This window comes from Stegostoma tigrinum, chromosome 1, assembly GCF_030684315.1.
Source record: "Stegostoma tigrinum isolate sSteTig4 chromosome 1, sSteTig4.hap1, whole genome shotgun sequence".
Taxonomy (NCBI): Eukaryota; Metazoa; Chordata; class Chondrichthyes; order Orectolobiformes; family Stegostomatidae; genus Stegostoma; species Stegostoma tigrinum.
The window spans coordinates 27,192,433-27,212,608 of NC_081354.1; the positions used below are offsets into that span (position 1 = coordinate 27,192,433).

Sequence of the window (20,176 nt, forward strand, 5' to 3'; positions counted from 1 at the left end):
TTTATTGAATTCAATTTCAAACTATTTGAACTTTTAGATAGTGGAGTTCTTGGCTAGTAATGTGATCACATGACTACTGTACCAAAATTGTGTAACATTTTATAATATAGAAATAGAGCATTCATCCAACTAATCGGGACAGGTGTTTATAATTTGAACCATGCTCCATCTAATCTTAATTGCCCCATTTCTCTAAGCACTGTTTACTTGGCATAAATTCATTAAGGGGTCTAAGTTGCTGTGGCAATACAGACTTTTATAAGTACATTGAATGTAGTTTGGAACTATGGATAGAGATGGTAGAGGCTCCAACCACTGTTATCAGATGCCTGATCAGGAATCTGTCTCATTTTACAGCTTGCACGTGCTGGAAAGATTCATAGTTGGATCCTCAAACCTTTGTGGACACTTTATGAATGTATCCTCTTTGGCCGTCAAGTACAGGGATAAGATTCAACTCCAGAGCTCCAGATTCAGAGGTAAAGTTGTCATTCACTACAGCACAAGACATCCAGTGAGAAAATACGTGAAAAAAATTGACAATTCATTCTTCTCTCCATAAATTAAATGGGAAAAAAGTGATGATGCATATTCAATTTGATTGAATAAATTGGTGTCAACTTTCATATAAGGTTTTGAGTTTTGTTTTAATATCATTGTTCTTTTCGTAATTTATGTAAAGACTGAATTGGTAAGGTATAGGCCTATTATTGTTTGAATCAATTTCCTTTCTCTGAAATCTCTGCTTGGGTTCATTTTGAAACTGTTTCTATTTAAAAAAAAACAACATAATAGATTCAAGTGAAGCTGCAAACTAATGATCCTCACAACAGTTATTGTAACCTGATATTTTCCAGGAACTGCAGTTACTGCATTTGAAAGTGATTAAATGCTGCTGTCTAAGTCCGATGAGCTGACTTGTGAGTGGAACATTGAATACTAGATACTATATCTTGCAATTGATTTCTTTGAAGGACTAGATTTATCTACAAAAAACTGTAACATAATATTCCTGTTACTATACCTGTAAATAGAAAACTCCTTTGGCTTGAGCATACATCATTAAAAAGCTGTAGTCCAAATTCTGCTTTGTTCTCCATCTGAAAACAAAAATGTTAACATATACATCATTAAAATTGTCAGCACATTTGGTTAACAAAAGATTCTATATCGAAAACTTAGATACCCCAATCATTTGGTTTGGCTGGAGACATTCATTTTTAGTTAATTGAAGTGTTGTGTGTGTACTTCTGTGACTGGTTACTTCTCAAGCATAGTCAAAATCAGGTAGAAATACTTCAAGCTGCTGAAGAATATTATGTTTTGAATGCACATGGAAGTCACACAAGATTTGGTTCAATCTTTGCTTGTGAAATGTTCCAAAACTCAATCGTCATTCTGATGACATTTTCCAGATACTAGTTTAACAAAAGTACCATTGTGTTGCAACTTAATGATCCTGCCAGTGCACTTCTGACAGTTGCATTACAAAATAGCATGATCCAAATTTAGCCCAATATGCTTCAGGTGTTTTCATGGAGCTCTGTAAGAGATGCAGCTACTATCCACTATAAATAAGGTCAAGGACACAGGAAAGAAAGACAGAGTTGGTGTACCAGCATAGGATTTCCAATATATCCAGTATGGCATTGTAATGGTTCACCATAAAACACAACTATCTCAATTACAGAGGTCAGGCCCACTTTGGGGCTGAGGCCTTTACAAAGGAGGCTGATGGCATAGTTACTGGCTTGAATCAAGATCTTCCACGATGGCAGGAAATTAAGAAATGTCCCTAGTGTCATAGGCACTTGCCTTCATGACAGCACATCATTCATTCTAATCCTCAGTAGAAGCTGCTGGTGGAAACGCTGCCATTTACATGTGAGGTTTGAGTCACAACATAAGTGAAATAGTTACATTATTTAGAACTTTAAAAACAGATACCACTACTCAACTTTCTCCTTTCCATTGACAATATGCCCGATTTACCTAGCTACTCTTAATATAATCTGTCTATTCCTGTTCTGTATCCTTGCAATAGCTCCAAGAATGTTTGTATTTCGATGAACAGAACTGTGCACAGTATTCTTCAAGTGATCAAATACTGATGACCTATAAAGTGTGAGGATTATTTCACTATTTCAGTTTAATATTATTTTTAATAGTTTCTTTTTGTCTTTGCCCCTGTACTTTGCGCTACAAAAGCCATTTTATGTTTAATATTACTTTGAGGATATGAATTTTGAATGATTATGGAAAAAATAATTTATTTCCAGTTTTGTAGATAGACCTGAAGTGGTTTATTTAAAATATGCCTTGAAAGTTCACTATGGACTTTAGAGATTTTTTGTTTTAACAAGTCTCCCTAGAAATCACATGACAGGTGAAAATGGTTTACTTTGCTGTTGACGATGCTGGGACTGTTTTGGAATAGTGACTTATTTTTTCAAAGTGAATTGGAAGAATGCCTCCTGATAACAGACTGAGTTTGAGGGAAGCATGCCATGAACCAGCTGATTTGAAGGGAATCCCGCACAGAATAATATGTGTTGGAGGGAATTCTGTTAAGAAAAAACTGAGTGGTGGAAAGCTGGCTACGAACAAGCTATCCAGCTGATTTCTCCCATTTCTGAATAGAAAGCCTTCTATCTCTGTTCATGTTGAAACCTATTTGCTCTTCCAAAAGAGAAATTAAAATAACATCTTAAGATTGTATTTACTGAGCAATCTGTGCCTGCAACACTTCAGAGATTATAATGCATGATTAGTGAGTTTATCTGATGTGGTAGAACATCAGAGCAAATGCCTCCAGAACATCCTAAATTTTATCTTTTTGCATTCAAGAATAACTCATTGGCCACAGTATGTTTTTTTCCCCCCAGAATGTAAATCTCTTCAGAGGAATCTGGTTTACTTCCCTCTTTTCACCTGGAAAAGTGTGTCTGATTATATTTATACTCAGTATGTTTTAAATATTTTGTTTTGATAAAAATCCCACAATTTTGTTTATTAAGAAAGTTGTTGTTTAAAATCTGACATAATTGATATTGTTGCTATTGTTAACTCTTGCTACAGTTTATTTTTAACTTTAAGTTGTCAGCCATGAAATAATGGGACTCGAGTCATAGTGCACTTCTCCAGTCTCTTGCTTGGAACATTTATATTAATAGTTTCAATATATTCCTAATCAGAATTCTCAGATCTCTTCAATTTTCCTTACCCATTTAATTGATGCTCCCTCCCAATATTTGTTTCTCTTCAAGTGAAGAATTTTCATCTCTGTAGATTAAATTCAAATGCTACCTGTCTGCTCAATATCCAGGTATATTCAAATCCTCCCTTTGCTTATCCTGTTCAACTTCATTAGCTTAGTATGATATAAATTTAGCTGTTGTATGTATGACTTGTAACTTCAGATGATACATGCAGAAATTGAACAAGGAAGGTCTACAGGGTCATATTACCCCAGACCGATGGCAATTGTTGCAGCACTAACCTCTGGCTTTCTATTGGTCAACAAATTACATATTCTAATCAAATTATTTCAACTTATTCCTGTTTCCCTTACTTTCAGTCCCAATATCTCCAAAGGAACTGTATCAAAGGCCATACTGAAATCCAAAGTATGCCAGGCACTCACAGCCTTACCCCCATTAATATCCTCTATCATAATCTCAAAGAAAACTAGTAAATTAGATTAAATAATGTTAAGACCATTACCCACCTAGAGTCTCCCAAGTGAATGTGAAGTGACATGGAAAGTGAAAAATGAGTATGAAAAGAGATTTAAAACAAAAAATTATATTCACCTGAATAAAGCTGGAATCCTTCAGGACGAAACAATCAGTATTATCAGAGGAATGAAATTCTACAATGAATAGAGGAGCCATGCTAGCACACGTGATTAAATACCACTGGTGCCTATAATGACTGTGAATTCAGGGGAAGGCCTGTTCATTGCATAGGAAAGTCAGGCATCCACTCTACTGGGTGCACATCTAGCCAAACAGCTGTCAGTGGTAGGAGGAAAATGGCCAGCTTGGAGGATCAACTGTCAACATCAACTCTACCTTTACCCAGAAAAACCTGTCTCTGTGCTTCTCCTTTGTTAGAAAAATATGAAATATAAAGTGGACAAGTCCACAATAGAGGAAGTTTGGCCTTCCTTTTATTTCGTATACAGGATAATATTAATAGATACTTTTTGCTGTATGGTGGAGGTGATTTGAGGAAAATCTTCACCCAGAGAGTTGTGAGTATCTGGAACTCACTGCCTTAAAGGATGGTATAAAAGCAAGAACCCTGAAGACATTTAAGAGCTTTTTAGATGATCATTGGAAACACTGTCATATCCAAAGGCCATGGGCTAAGTGCTGGAAAGTAGGAATAGAACAGATGGATGTTTGATGCCTGGTACAGACAAAATGGGTCAATGAGTCTCTTCCCATTTAGTAAAAACATGACTCTCTGACCTTATGTGGGTGCCACCTATTTGTTGCCTATCCCTAATTGCCATTGATTGAGCAGTTCATTTGGCCATTTCAGATGGCAGTTAAGAGTCAACTTTGTACCTGAAGTCACATGTGGTCAGACCAGGTAATGTTGGCAGATTACTTTCTCTAAAGGACATTATTAAACATTAATGATGTGTTTTTGTAATAAATCAACCTAGTTATTGTGCTTACTGTTACTGAGTCTAGTTCATTGTGAATAAAATATTTCTGTCAAACTTTAATTTGTTCCTTGCTAACAGAATGGCAGGGCTGCAGCCAGGACACTGCAATTGTGCACCTAGACACTAAATAATCGAGAGCAAGTGAGATGCAGCCTATCTCTGAGCTGGAACCCTGTCCCTGCATGCTAAATGTCCTTGCTGCAGCCTTCCAATGCTAGATGCCAGTGCACCCTGCAGTGCTAGTCCGTGCCTCCAGAGGTGCCATGGTGATTGTGAGGGTTTGACAAATGCTGAATGCTGGTGTACATCAACAAGGGGCCCATCCACCAAACATCCTGTGATGCAGCTTTGTCCAATGCAACCTGGAGGTCCTTCTGAGCAAGTGATGAGCTGAAGCTGCTGAGTGCCCACTCTGATTTCCATGTTGTGTTTTCTTGATGCCCACCTTACTTGGTGAGTTTGTTAAAATAGAAAGCTGAACATTAATGAAGTTTGTCAGTCCATTAACAAGGCAGGATATGGGTGAAAGCAGGAACAGGGAAGCCATGATCATATAGAATGGTGAAGCAGACTCAAAGGGCCAAATAGTCTGCTCCTAGTTTCCATTTTACTATGTTTACAAAGCAATGGTCAGCCTTAAAGAGCAACTCACTATTGTTTTAGTGGGAGATTCAATTCGCCACTTGTCAGAAACATGACAAATGGAGCAATATGCTCCCAAAGTCAAGGTGGCCTTGCTAGGATATTTGTCCTATTCTGCCACAAATCCTGCCATAGCCCACATCATTCAAGTCACTACAAGATTCCACAATTGATCTGGAGTAGGGATTTTGAAATCAAAATATACACCAGCTCCCCTAAAAGCAAAACAATTCAAACTACACAAAAGGATCCCGTACTGAAAACCAGCAAAGCCAGTGTAATATACAAAATACCATACAAGGACTATGAGAAACATTACATAAGGCCAGACTAGAAGAAAACTGACAATACGGATACACGAACACCAACTAGCCACCAAGAGACACAGCCAATTCTCATTTGTCTCACTGCACACAGACAATGAGGGACATGAATTCGACTGGGACAACACATCCAAAATCACACAAGCCAGAGACACGCCAGGGAATTACTGGAGGCCTGGTATTCCAACCGAACTGCATCAACAAACACAACGAATTAAACCCTGTGTACAAACCACTGAGAAACAGAACCGGAAGTTAAACCAACCCCCCAGCAACCAAGGCATTATAAATAACAAGCTGGACAGAACACTGACACTTCACCAGAGGCGCACTGATGATGCTACCGAGCAGGGTGACAAAACATTTGCAACCAAATCCACTGGCTCGGTGAGCATGTCCACAACCTCAAAATACATACTGGGCTGGCATGAATGCGTATTAAAATAGAAGCCAAAGTCTGTGGTTGGAGGTTGATGAACTCAATGTTGGGTTCACAATGTTGTGAAGTGCCTAAACAAAAGAATTTAGGCAGTGCACGTACCAACCAATCAACAATAAATTTCAAAACTTTCACAGGGAATGAGCCAAAATAAATCAACTCTCTCAACATGCAGATGATTAACTTAATAACAGCCCTACCTCCCTGCTGAATTCTGCTGCCTTACAGAGGATAAATGATTAAATAAGGCATTGCTCACTGGCTGTAATTACAGTTTCATCATCACTACAGTAACAGAGCTCAAAAACGGGGGCTTTCATTAACATGGAATGTATAGAATCTTCCTGCCTGGGGAAGAGATTAGAAATCCATTCTCCCTTGTGCAGAGCCAACTACAATAAGTTCCTTTTATTATTAATTACAGATCATTTATTTTTAACAATCATTGTGAAATTATTTAATTCATAACTTGGAAAGCAATTTTCCAAATGACAGAAAATAGTTTAAAAAAACGAGAGGTTATTCTTTCACAGGTCAATAGATAACCAACTGCACTGCTTGGTCAAGTATTTTCTCTTCAGTTTGTCAAGCTGCTGAATAGGCTGGGGCACTTTTTTTTTCCCTGGAGTGTTGGAGGCTGACAGGTGACCTTATCGAGGTTTATAAAATCATGAGGGCCATGGGCTGGATGAATAGTCAAGGTCTTTTCCCCAGAGTAGGGAAGCCCAAAATTAGACAGCATAGGTTTAAGATAAGAGGGGAAAAAATGAAAAAGGGACCTGAGAGGTTACTTCTTCATGCAGAGGATGGTACATGTATGGAATGAGCAGACAGAAGAGGTGGTGGAGTATGGCACAATTACAACTTCTTAAAGGCATCTGGATGGGTACATGAATAATAAGAGTTTAGAGGGATATGGGCCAAATGCTGGCAAATGGGATTAGATCTGTTTAGGATATCTGGTTAGTATGGACAAGTTGGACCAAATGGTCTGTTTCCATGCTATATAACTCTATGACTTTAATTGATGAAAAATCTGAAATTAATTATCCAACTTGAAAATGAATGTTGTGTTCTACTTAATTTTGTTGAGTCATATGTTGTTGAGAGCACTGGCCATTTATGGTAGGATTGGAGTATCCCGTTCATTAAGAACCATTACGAGAGTACACTCCTGGCCTATGATCAAGCATAAGCTGAGAATCCACAATGATTCTGGAGAAACAATTGTTTTAATCTATTTCTTCCACTTCTGAGATCTGTGTACCAGGACACCTTTTAGGCTGTGCCTGTTTCAGGTAGTTCCATTTTAGATTGAATATGGGCTTAAATGAAGTTTCCTGTATTCTGACTTAACATTCGGAAATGAGAGCTGTTATGATCCAATGGTTTTAGGAATGGACACGGAATAATATTTTTAAAAATTAGCCCTTATTTATGTGTGTGGTATCACAAGCAAGCAGAACAGGAAGAGACTCCTATCCAGCTATAAATTAAGCCTGGGCTACAACTTAAAGTACTATTTCAAATCTATGCAGCTGGGATACAACTTCCAAAAATGTTTCAGCTGTGAATTCTTGAAACATATCAACTAAATCTGGTGGTGGTGGATCTAGATTAAGCTTCAATTTGATAAATCCAGTTTAGAGGTGGTCCTTGCAGACAGTTGGTAACTAAAGCCAACCACGTCTGAATCATTACTGTTTATCTTGGTATTGACAAGAAAACGGTAAAACAAACGGAGACTATGTCGGTAGTTATTTTTAATTGACCTGTTTGGACCTATTGTGACATGTATCCAGAACAATCAGGCCTGAAACTGGACCTCGTAGGCCAGATGTAGGGATACATCCACTGCACCACAAGGCCTCCAATGACATTGTAGGAATGCTGAGAAAATGTAATGGGCAAGACTGACACCTTACACTTACAGTACTTCCCTGGCCTGATATTAGAATACCACCCCAACATGACAGTATAACTGTTAAATTATTAGAAACTCCAAGGACTCAAGTATTGTCTCCTTAAGATAATTGTGCTTATCTAATTCTGGCCTTCTGAGTTGCCGCATTGTAATTGCTTCGTCATCGGTGACGGTGCCTTCCGCTGCCTGGCTCCTAATCCCCCCTATTTCTTTACCTTCCTTCAAAATTCTTCTTAAAACTTGACTCTGGACCAGCGTTAATGCTGCAAGTCCAAGAATCCCCTTCAGATGACCCATTCTAAAGAAATGTCAGAGGACTTAAAATGTTAACTCTGTTCTCTCTCCACAGATGCTGCCAGACCTGCTGAACTTCTCCAGCAATCTCTGCTTTTGTTTGTTTCAGCCTGATCCAATGGATCATATTGGATGATTATCCAATGATGCAGCTGCCGGATCTTGCAGAGTCAGTGGAAGGATACCCGATTATGATGGGAGAGCTTGGTGCAAGGTCATCTTGGGAACATTCCAGTGCATGACCATGAAAATCCTGATGATGCACTGCCTATTGTAAGAGGTCCAACTCAATACTTCATTCCATTAGCTTGGAGCTGAGGGCAAAGAGTGCAGTGACAACTTTTTTCTCGAAAACTTTCCAGGGACTATTTGTCAGTTATGGATATGCCAAGCATTTTAAGTCAGTCTTCCTCACCCCACTGGATGCACCGACCGTTAGGTTCTCTTCCTGCCTTCGGAAGCTGCTACCTAATGCCAAGGGTTCCATCCCCAGCTTATTATCTGTCAGAACTGTTCTGAAGAAGAGTCATACCAACTCAAAATGTTAATTCCGTTTCTCTGTCCTTACATACTGCCTGACCTGCTAAGAATTCTCTTTGCTTGTTTCAAATTTCCAGCATCTACAGTACTTTAACCTTACTCATTAAAACAATCTAACAATGTTCTCAATAAAATTGAAATGAGTTATGTGGATGTCATTTTTGGAGGGAAAACTGCATTCATATCAACAAAACAACAGACACTAAAGAATTAAATATCATGGCCTTGAAGTCCAATATTCACAAGTTCCACATTGGCAAAACCATTGACATTTGCATGCAGCCTGCATGAAGATGTGATGATGGTCAAAGTGAAAAATGTAATGGAGGCTTTTGATATGAAGAGATCCTCCCAGAATTTAATTCAGTTGTGTTGCAACATCTGTAGAATGACTTTTTTAAAGAAACTATGTTGGTAAGCAACTTTAAAATTCATACCAATAAATACCTTACTCTCTGTTGGGTGTCTCCAAATGTTTCCTTCAGATTTGAGAGGTCAGGATAAAAATTGGCAGAAGGGGAGATGATCTCAAGAAGTCCTGACTGTATTTCATAGGAATACCTAGGGGTAACATGTCAATAATGCAGAATTATCCATTTACAGGACAAACCTATGAAGAGAATGCCATTGATTTTTCTGGCAATTTTCAAAAGTAACTTAGTTTCAAACTCTTGGCTGTTGAAATTACATTATGCAGTGTTACAGACCAATGCAAAACTAACAGCTGATTTATTACGTATGTTTAGGTTAACATTATTCCTCTTTCTGTTCAGGTACACACTCTATGAGGGCATTAACAACCATGGACTTAGATTGAGTTCATGATTATTTTTGACAAAGTATTTCAATGGCTTGCCAGGAACCAGGAAAATCCCACTCTTACTGCCTGTCATCAAGCATATTGGAGGGAATTATAGGGGTCTAGGCCCGAAACGTCAGCTTTTGTGCTCCTGAGATGCTGCTTGGCCTGCTGTGTTCATCCAGCCTCACATTTTATTATCTTGGAATTCTCCAGCATCTGCAGTTCCCATTATCTCTGGAATTATTCGCTGACCTGTTTGGCCACATTGTGAATGCATGTTCCATGACCATGACCTTCTGGCCCAGAGGCAGAATAGGCCATAAGACCTCCTTAAAGCTTTCACTAATATAATGAAAAAGAAATTTCTCACAAAAGACATTTAATAGGTTTAATTCCTAGTATCCCTTAGTGCAATTTCACCGTTATGACACACAAAATATAATGTAGTGTTCAATATTCTTATCGTAGGAAACTCTAAAAGAATTGTGTTTATTGCAATAAAATATTAGCAGGATCCATGGAAGATTCATTTGGGAATTAAATTTTGAATAATATAAAAAGCCTAAGATGGTTTATGCTAATCAACAAGCTAAAAGTAGAAACTGTAATTTTCTATCTGCCTGATGCCTGTCAAGCATAACCTCTCGCATTTGATTTTGCTGATTTTGCTTGTGTTTAATTTCAAAGCAATTCCACACACAGATGGGCAAAATAGTTTTACTTCCTCGACCAGTCCCAAAAATGCCAAAGATCTGGAACTTCTTGCATTTTCAGTTCGAAGTCAACTCTTCCATTGACATAGCAGGAAAAGGAATTTAGTATGAGCTTGTTAAGCTTGTTACCAATATGTGCTCTAGGTAAAATACCAAGCTATGAGTGGGAACTCTGAAATTAATCCAGTCATGTAAACAGGTCTGTGATTTGTTTTGCATGCTAAAGGGACAATCCGACTGGGAATTGCTGGCACACTGTCCATGATTTTCACATATCCATGAACTGTGGAAGATCCCTTACCACCTGCACAGATATGGTCCATATTTAAACTCATTTCCAATTTGTGTTAGTTTCTCTTAATCTCCTAAAATCATGTATGCAAACTGTGATAAGCTGCTTCCTCATCATATTTCAGCTGTTTACAAACCCTCTATTGGAAACTTGCTATTGACATGGGCTTGAGGGATAGTCTTCTCCTCCTGTCCTCCGCTCTACATCACCTTATTGTTTCATGATCTGATTACAGCTTAGGAAAAGGGGCAATAAATTTGCAACTTGGCATCATGAGCTGTTCTTCCAAGTTTTATTCTCTTTCAATTGGTTGACGTCAGACTTACGTATTTTGTAAATGTTCCACCAGGTTATTTACATAATCTTCTTCCACCTGCAGACCAAAAACAAAAAAATATATATTTAACCAGTCAATATTTCATGACATATGTTTGTTCATTTTAATGTTATATGACTACTGGAGTGAACTTTTTTTTTGTTGTGCAGTATTAATATTAATTGATTCTATTAAGACAGAAATGCAAGACTTAATCTAGGCTAAACAGGACAGTGTTATAGCTCAATTTCCAAGCAAGTGTGGCACTTCACTAGTCTGTGGAACAAATTTTGCAGAATTGGGGTCTTTCTACTCTCTGTCTTAACAATTTAACTGCATCCCTGTCTCCAAAAAATGCCTCCTAATAGCCATCCTTCTGCTGTGTAAATTTTTTTAAACATAGATTTGGGACCCACTATGATCAGGTTGTGCTCATTTCAAATCTTTATAATAAAGAGAAGACTTTCATTGCATCAGTCTAAACTAGATTAAATCCTAGATCTGAAAGGTAGGCCAGTATGGTTTTAATTGGTACACAAGGCAACAAATATCCTGTAGTCTAAAAATTCTGATTCCACCAATCTTAATTTGATATGAGAGGGAAATCCTGATTTGGACCTGTGTATACAAGGGATAAAGCTGCAGAGATATTATCAGGAATACAGATGCATAGGCAAGACTAACTAAGTAATCAATGGCCAACTTCATACATACATACCACCATTAAGACTGACTATTTCAACCTCTGTAATATTGCTCAACTTCACCCCTATTTCAGCTGATAGGCTGCTGAAACCCTCATTAATGACTTAATGATCTGTAGATCTCTCTATTCCAATGTATGCTTGGTTGTTCCATCACATTCTATACTTCATAAACTTGAGGTCATTCAGATCTCTTTGTCTGCCTCACACTAAGGCCCATTCACCCACTTCCCTGTGCTCTCGGACTAACACTGGTTTCCAGTCAAGCAAACCGCCCATGGTTCAGTCCTTGCCCATTTCTGTAATCTCCACAAGCCTCCGCGGTAACTGTAGACAACTATTTCTGGTCACTCTACTATCCCTTAATTTTAATTGCTCCAACTTTGGCCATGCATGCAGTTGCCTAAACTCTGGATTTTCCTTCTGACATCCTTCTATTATCTTTCTAAAATTCTTTTAAAAATAATTCTTAAACTGTATAGATCAAATTGTAAATTTTTTGGCTAAGTTTCAGTTGTGTCAAGTTTTCCTGAGGGCTTTTCAGTGCAAAGTATCATGAGATTTTTTGCCATATATTACCAAAGTCATTACATACACATGCTGTTCACATGATGTCCAGCTTATTTGATTCCAGCCCGACTTACCATGCACCATTCCCAAAATAACTTGCCACTCACAGATATCGCAGGAAAACTGGCATCCTTTATATCTATGCCATCTTTAAAAACCCACTGTACACCCAGGCAAGCATTGCCATCAATAGCAGCATAATGGTACTGCAGCCAAAAAGCTGACACTCCATTGTACATACAATCCTGTTTTCTCACCCCAGTGACTGTTTACATTTCAATCAACATAGTTTACCTGTACTTAGCTACATCTCAGCTAACCACCCTCTCTTCTAAGTCACCACTACTCTGTCCCCAGTGTATCCTGAAGACTCAACTTGACATTGTCCAGTAGGGGAACATCACTTATACGCAAGAATCAGACAATTCCAAAGATGAACTTTTATTTACATCCAGCAAAAGTGAATGCAAATCAAATGCTTGCATGTGACACACAACTACTCTACAGTTCATGATGGTCTTCTGCACCCAGCTCTCATTTACTGGCACTAAATGTCAATCAGTTTCGTTCTGGCTTGTAGCATGCAACACATGCACAAGAACAACTTGCTTCTCCCAAAAGTTCTCATTCACCTCCTCAGAAGACTGCTTTTATTCTCCCTGTTTCTCAGTTTCTATGGCATTGATTGGTTGCTTGCTCCAAATGTGCAGAGCACAGAGTACCAGGATGCTGCAGCACACTCTGTCTGGACTAATTGAAGGGTTTCCCCAAGCTAGTCCAAACAGCAGAGTTGCATGTTCAGCAACCCAAATGTCTGTTCCACCATGGGATGTGGCGTGAGCTTGGTGAAGATGATGTGCCACACATTACATCAATGGGGGAGTACTCACTGCACTCCAACCTGCTTCTCCGCCCAGACCAACATAAATGATTCAACTCCTCATTGCATTCAGTAGGGTCCAATAACATCCTTGAAAGAGACATAATGAGGCGATATTCCTGTCATCCTACAGCACCCTGTTTAGGGTGTTAGTTAGCTCAATTGTTTGGATGCCCAGCATGTGATGTGGAGTGATACTAACAGCATGGGTTCAATTCCTGCACCAACTGAGGTTACCATGAAGGACTCGCCTTCTCAACCTCACCCCTTTCCATGAGTCATAGTGAGCCTCAGTTTAAACTACCACCATCATCTCCCTCTAATGAAAGAGCAGCTCTAAGGTCAGGCAGGGCTATGGTGACTTTACCTTTATAGCACCTTTGAAAATTACCCAAATGTAAGCATACTTTTGCCCAGGATTTGCCTCATTTTATGTCATGGTCACTAACCTCTGCATCATTGCTATTTCAATGTTAGGTTTTGTAAAACACCGACAGTGTGGTATAGATCACCTTTAAACAGTATTTAAATCCTTGGCACATTCACTCCACGTGCATTGCAAATGGGCAAAGAAGTGATTGCAAATGTAATGTAGCTGGAGTTTGCAAATGCATGCTTCAATTTCCTAGTATTCAGCAGACATAGATCTTTCGCTTTTGCTCATCAACCTGACAGTCACACTGACCAACCCCTGGTGATTGTCATGACGATTTTCGTGTTCAATTTTGCACATAGAAAATGGCTACTGATGGCATCAAATTCTATTCATGGTCGCTACTGTCAGCCCTGGGTTCTACCTAGTCATCACATAATTCCCCCTCACTACCCAGAACCTCCATATCCCCTTCTTCCTCATATTACCCTGACAGGCCATTTCCACCCATTCTTACATGTGGAGACCCAGCCTCCAGCTGTCCTCATTGTCCCCAAGCTAGTGGTCCTGCACATTCCCTTTGTGGCGGCCCTCCTCCTGTAGCCTGCCATTCCCTCCGTTGATGATCTGCCCACCCTATATACACCTCAAGTTTCTCCCTGTCACCGTCCTGCTCTCCACCTCTACATGAACTTCTGCTTCTCCCTTGCCCTAGCCCCGGCCTTGACTCACCCAAATCCTTTGGCAGAAATCTCCCTACTGCCCCCAGAGAGCACCCTTGCACCCTCTTTGAAAATTAACACATGGACACCCCCAGAAAGATTCGCCCATGATCTTTTATCGAGTTTGATGAGAGGCACCCGAGGCATCTGAGCGTTGTGTTTGCCTCTCCCTCACGGACGGTACATGATTCTCCTGACTTCTTGTGATGTGTATGTCTATGTGTGTGCGCTTTTGTATGTGTGTGTTTGTATGTGTCAGTGTGTGAATCTGTGCATGTGTGTATCACTGTGTGTGTGTGTGTGTGTGTGTGTGTGTGTGTGTGTGTGTGTGTGTGTGTCTGTGTCTGTCTGTCTAGAGGTAACACATGACCCTCACCAGCCCTTCACATGGCATTGACACCCTTAATGTCTCAACAAGATTTATATCTTCGAAGCATTTTTCGACCTTTCATAAGATTAAAGGTGTTATGTAAGTATAACTCTTTGTTGTATTAACTGAGGGGCTCGGTAACTGTCTTCACTGCTTCACAGTGGTAACCTGAACAAGTGAATCACTGGCCCAATCAAACGTTCATCCTGTTTATTTTCAGAGAATGAAAATCACATGCATTTTCTAATACTTCTTCAACCTATTTACTTCCGTGGGTTAACTTCCAAGCAGTGAAGAAAACAAAAGTAGAGTTTTGTTGCTGGCAAGTTACTGCAGAACATTGAGCCGCTTAGAAATAGAAGCAGCTTAGAAACCATTCTCAATGCATAAAAGTGGTTTATTTTTCAACTTCATTAATTACAATCATGGAACGGTATAGCACAGGAGCAAGACAATCCAGTCGTCTTTGTGCTGTCTTTTTGAAATTAGTCCAGTTAGTCTCACACTCCTGCTCTTTCCAATAGCCTTGGGATGTTTATTTCCTCTTTAAGTATTTATACAATTCCTTTTTGCAAGTTATGATTGAATCTGCTTTCTCTACACCTTCAGGCATTGCATTTCAGATCATAATAATCCACTATGTAAAATAATTTCTCCATATCTTGCCTGCTTCCTTTGGTAATTATGTTAAATTTATGGCCACTGGTTACAGACCAACCCCAGTGAATAGTTTCTCCATTCTGACTTTACCTGAAATCACTCATAATGTTGAGCACCTCTATTAAATTTTCCCTTCACCTTCTATGCTTTAATAACCACTCCAGATTCTCTAATCTTTCCATATAATTGACATTTATTACCTTCATCTCTGGTAACATTCTAGTGAATTGCCTTTGCATTCACTCCAAAGCTTTGACTACTTTTCTCAACCATTGTGCTCAAGGTCTCCTTTTTTAGACCATTGTGCTCAACAAGACTCCAGTTCAAGCGTATAACCAGTCATTATTAAAGGTTTAATAGTACTCCAAGGGCTTTTGTACTCCAAGGGCTGAATGTTCATCTCCACTGGCATGAGAATGGAAGTTGGCAGAATGGGGGACAATGAAAATATCAAACCAGTGGAGAGCTAGTGCTCCCGGCAGCCCCTGTTGGGATCATCACATACTAGATTCTCTTTCAGTCTGAAAATCAGCTGTTGATTAGCACTACTCTGCATTCATTACCAATTTCATATCGGCACTGCTGCTATCTGTTTGATCCCATGGGCTTCAATTTTGCTAACACTTCTATTATGTGATGCTTTATCAACTAATTTTGAAACTTCACCGACACAAATCAACTGCACTGTCCTAATGAACCGTCTTTGTTTCTTTAGGAAAGAAAATTTGTAAGTTATATTTTAAACCGTAAGTGTGAGTCGAATACTGGAGTATGAATAATTCAGTTTTCCTGATAGTTTCAATAGTTTCAGAAGATAAGCGGAACATCAACATAAGAATGAAAATTCTTTGTATGCACTCTACATGCAGCTCTGGATCAATGTTACACTCTTTTAACTCGTTGTATTACATATTGTCTTTGTAAAGGTTTTATATAATTTTGATCATATTGTGCAGACTGAACTTCAGAATCTGCAAGTTTTTTTTATTGTTTGATATCTTTATTACACTGCCTGCCTTTTCTGTGAAGCTGCAATAAATTCATTTCCTTGCTGTCTTGGGATATGCTTGGAATATTAATTTGAGAATGAATGCAGCAGAACATAAGGAGTCGCAATTTAATGCTGCGTTGTGAACAATGTAAATCCTAGAAGTGGGTTTGTCGTTTCTATAAATTATTCCTCAAGAACCTTACACAGGTTTCACTCCTATCATTTTTACAGTGCCAGAATTCATGATGGATCATTCTATCCACTAAGAACACATTTTAAAATCAGCTGTTTTAAATAATTCAAATAAACACTGTTTAAAAATTTGATTTAGAAAAAGAGTAACACAACAACTTGAAATTAGTAAGCATCTTTAAAGTTGAAAAATTGATACTGAGTTACATGGGGAGACATTCAGGACATCACTAATGATTTGCCAAAGAGGTCAGTTTTAAGGAGGGTTTTAATGGTAGAGGGGTATTGGGCTTTAAGGAAAGAATCCCAGGGCCTATCCAGCTGAAGGTGGGCTGACAAAGATGGAACAATTGCAATTAGGGTTGTGCAACAAATGCTGGCTTCATCTCGGAGAGATACAAGGCTGTTGGGGGGGTGGTGGGGAGAGGATGTGGCGTGGGAATGGGTGCGTCGAGATATAGAGTGCTCCGTTTCTTGGGTGATTTGGGCAGTGGGGTGAAGTACAAGGTGTCAATAACTATACAGCACTTACAAATCCTCTCTGTTTTTGGATAACAGATTGGTGCTGCAGTCTTCAGAGTGCACCACATCCCACTGTATAGGGGACTATGCTGAACCACCATTTGTGTGTGATGTGAATGCTGATTGCTCTCATTACTAAGGACCTGTTCTTTTTCCGATATCGCCCAAATCGTTCATGAGAACTGTGACCTGGCCACTGCAGGACTTATGGGTCATTTGTGGGTGTGACACAATAAAATCAAACAGAAATTAAGGAGAAACAGATGCACCAGCAAGCTCAGGACCAGCAGCAACCTCCAGGCAAATAGCTTCCACATGAAGAAATTGCTGGTGAACATCCCTTCAGCATGTGCATGAGATACAGGAGGATAAGCATTTATTGCCTTCAATGTCATTTCCTCCACCTGAGCAAAGTGCAGTGTTGATGCAGATTGAGGATGTCCAGGGACATTTTCAGCAAACTCTGCTAACTACAAGAGGAAGATTTTTAACTGGAAGGATTGGCTGACCATGCCATCCCAATGGCTGTTGAGTTGGTAGCTATACTGCATTTTTATGCAACGGCAGCTTCCAAAATCCACTGGGACCTGTGTGGGTTTTCACAATCTTCGACTCACAAATAGTTCAAGGCTGTTACCGATACATTTTGTGATAGATCTCACCAATTCACCTCAGCCCCAGTGGATGAGATCAGGACTGCAGGTTTTGTCAACATCACTGGCCTCCCTCATGACCAGAGCATTATAAACACGACACATATCAGAACCATCTTAAAATGCAGCTGACTTCTTCAAAAGGAAAGGATTCTATCCCATAAATGTATAGGTCATCTGTGATCTGTGATCATCTTCCACAAGTCTGCAACAGGTATCCTGGGAGCTGCCATGATGCATATATCCTTAAGAACTCCCATGTCTTGCTTTATTTCTAAGGTCAGATACTTAACAAGGAAAGTTACTGGGAGATAAGGGCTAGTCTCTGCAACCATAGTAGATAATTCCATTACATCCCCTCCCCACCACCACCAACTGAGAGTCACATCTAGATACGATGAAGCCAATTCTTCCACGCCAGCCATCAGGAAGCGGATGATAGGCTTCTAGATGATGAGGTTCTGCTGCTTGGATTGGTCTGAGAGGTACTTGCAGGACACTCCAGACAGACTGTCCTCCACGATCCTTACATGTTGTGTTCTGCACAATTAGAGCAATCATAGAGGGGATGTAGTGGATGTTGAAGACCTGGGAAAGCAGTGGCAGCCTTCTGACAAGGAGGATGAGGCCACTCAACAGGACGAACATCACCTTCTGCACGATACAGTACTGCAGCATCAGACACATTACGCGAGAGAGGACTTCATTGACACACCATTCCAGTAGATGTGAGCTGATTGAAAAGATCTCAAGTTGGCTGTAAATTTGTCAAAAGGCAAAGGTCCCTTCCCAGAAGCAAAAGCAGATCATCTTTTCTTTCGTCATTTTTGTTGTTGCTGTATAAAAGTGAATATATTCAACTATTTAAAGGCTTTCCAGCATGGGATGCTATCATATTGAACAATAGGATGATGTTAGGCTACGCTGGGTATTCGGGAAAGATTATTTCTCCCTTACATGGTGAAAATAGAACGGTGCTAAAACAGGTAAACATCAGCTTTTGTGCTCCTAAGATGCTGCGTGGCCTGCAGTGTTCATCCAGTTCCACACTTTATTATCTCAGATTCTCCAGCATCTGCAGTTCCCATTATCTCTGATACAATTTTAAGCTCACTGTGAAGCCTCTTCCAGGGATGCCTAATCTGAAGAAGTTACCCTCCTCCCTCCAGACAAACCTCTGAGGATTTCTTTCCAACTGCAACTCTCTTGTAATCTCTTCGGCCTTGAAACTGCTCGACCATGCCCTGAAGCAAACCAGGTACCACAGCCATATCACCTTCCTCAGCACCTGCCTAAGGACCTCTACAGGGTCCATCCCCACCCCTTTAACTTGTCTGTCTCCTCTCTACCTATCTTCTCCTCTATCCATCTTTGATCCGCACACCCCTCCCTATTTATTTCAGAACCCTCTCCCCCTCCCCTTTTTCTGATGAAGCGTCTAGGCCTGAAACGTCAGCTTTTGTGCTCCTAAGATGCTGCTTGGCCTGCTGTGTTCATCCAGCTCCACACTTTGTTATCGCAGATTCTCCAGCATCTGCAGTTCCCATTATCTCAGGTAACCTATGTAATTTGGTTGTTATAACTGCAGTAACAATGACTGCTGGATTAGACAGTTGATGATATAAAATAGCAATGCATTTATTAATGTGCACTTGTATTTGCAATAAAGTGTCTGCCATTGCCACCTATGTGCCCTCAGAAGCATATATTTTTCCTTTCCCTCCCATTATGAGCAGAGTGAAGGGTAGTTCTTGGTTGGTAGTACTTAACCTGGTGCATTGCTAGACTCTAAAAGTGGTGCCAGGAATCCCAGGAGATCCTGGCAGCAGTGAGTACATCTGCCATTGTTGAGCATACGATAGCATTTTAGAGGCATGGTGCATAACTAATGAGATGATCTGTGAAGAACAGGTAAAATGACTTGCTAAGGCTTATGGAGAAAAGCCCTCTGTGAAACTCTCCAATATTGACATTAAACTGTTTTAAAATCAGTCCCTAGCCTTAAAACTGGAGGTAAGGGAAATGGAGCACCACAACAGACAGAGGGCTCCATCATTCACAAGTGCAGCACTGGAGGCTTTAGTCATTGGAATGAATGAACAGGAGAGAAGCTATGTTCCTGTGCCTGGTCAGGGCACACTAACTTCTGGTGCTAGATTTTCCTGTCAAGATACGGAGGCAAAGCATTTTGGGTTGACTTTGAGAATGGCACTCAAAGCCTGGATCCAGGATTTCCACTCTCCTTTCTAGCACTAGCAATGTTCATTGACAGAGGTAATACCAGTTTTGACTGTAAAACCTCCAGAGGAACATATACTTATTTGAATTGACAAAATTATGAGCTTCTGAAGAGGATAATTTCATTTTTAGATGGATTTCAAATACTGTCTGCTTATTTTGACAGATGTATGAGCTTTCCAAAGATCGATAATCGATATGACAAGGTCCATCAGTTCTGTTTATACTGGATATTTTGGAGATGTTGAGCGTAGGTGTGCTTTCCTATGTGAGCGTATCCCCAAACGAGCCTTGTGCTGAGAATATAGCACATAAAAGGAGCATAGTTGTAGACAACA

At 39.7% G+C, this 20,176-nt stretch overlaps 1 protein-coding gene across 1 annotated transcript in view; it reads right to left on the minus strand.

The window, feature by feature from the left end:
- Positions 1-20,176, minus strand: part of LOC125452012 (alpha-1,3-mannosyl-glycoprotein 4-beta-N-acetylglucosaminyltransferase B-like) — a 234,383-nt gene that overhangs the window by 85,422 nt on the left and 128,785 nt on the right. Inside the window, exons 5-7 of the mRNA XM_059641094.1 lie at positions 10,974-11,020; positions 9,288-9,401; positions 1,025-1,100 (exon numbers count right to left, since the gene is read on the minus strand). Of these exons, the coding sequence (XP_059497077.1) occupies positions 1,025-1,100; positions 9,288-9,401; positions 10,974-11,020 (237 nt within the window). The remainder of the gene's footprint in view (positions 1-1,024; positions 1,101-9,287; positions 9,402-10,973; positions 11,021-20,176) is intronic.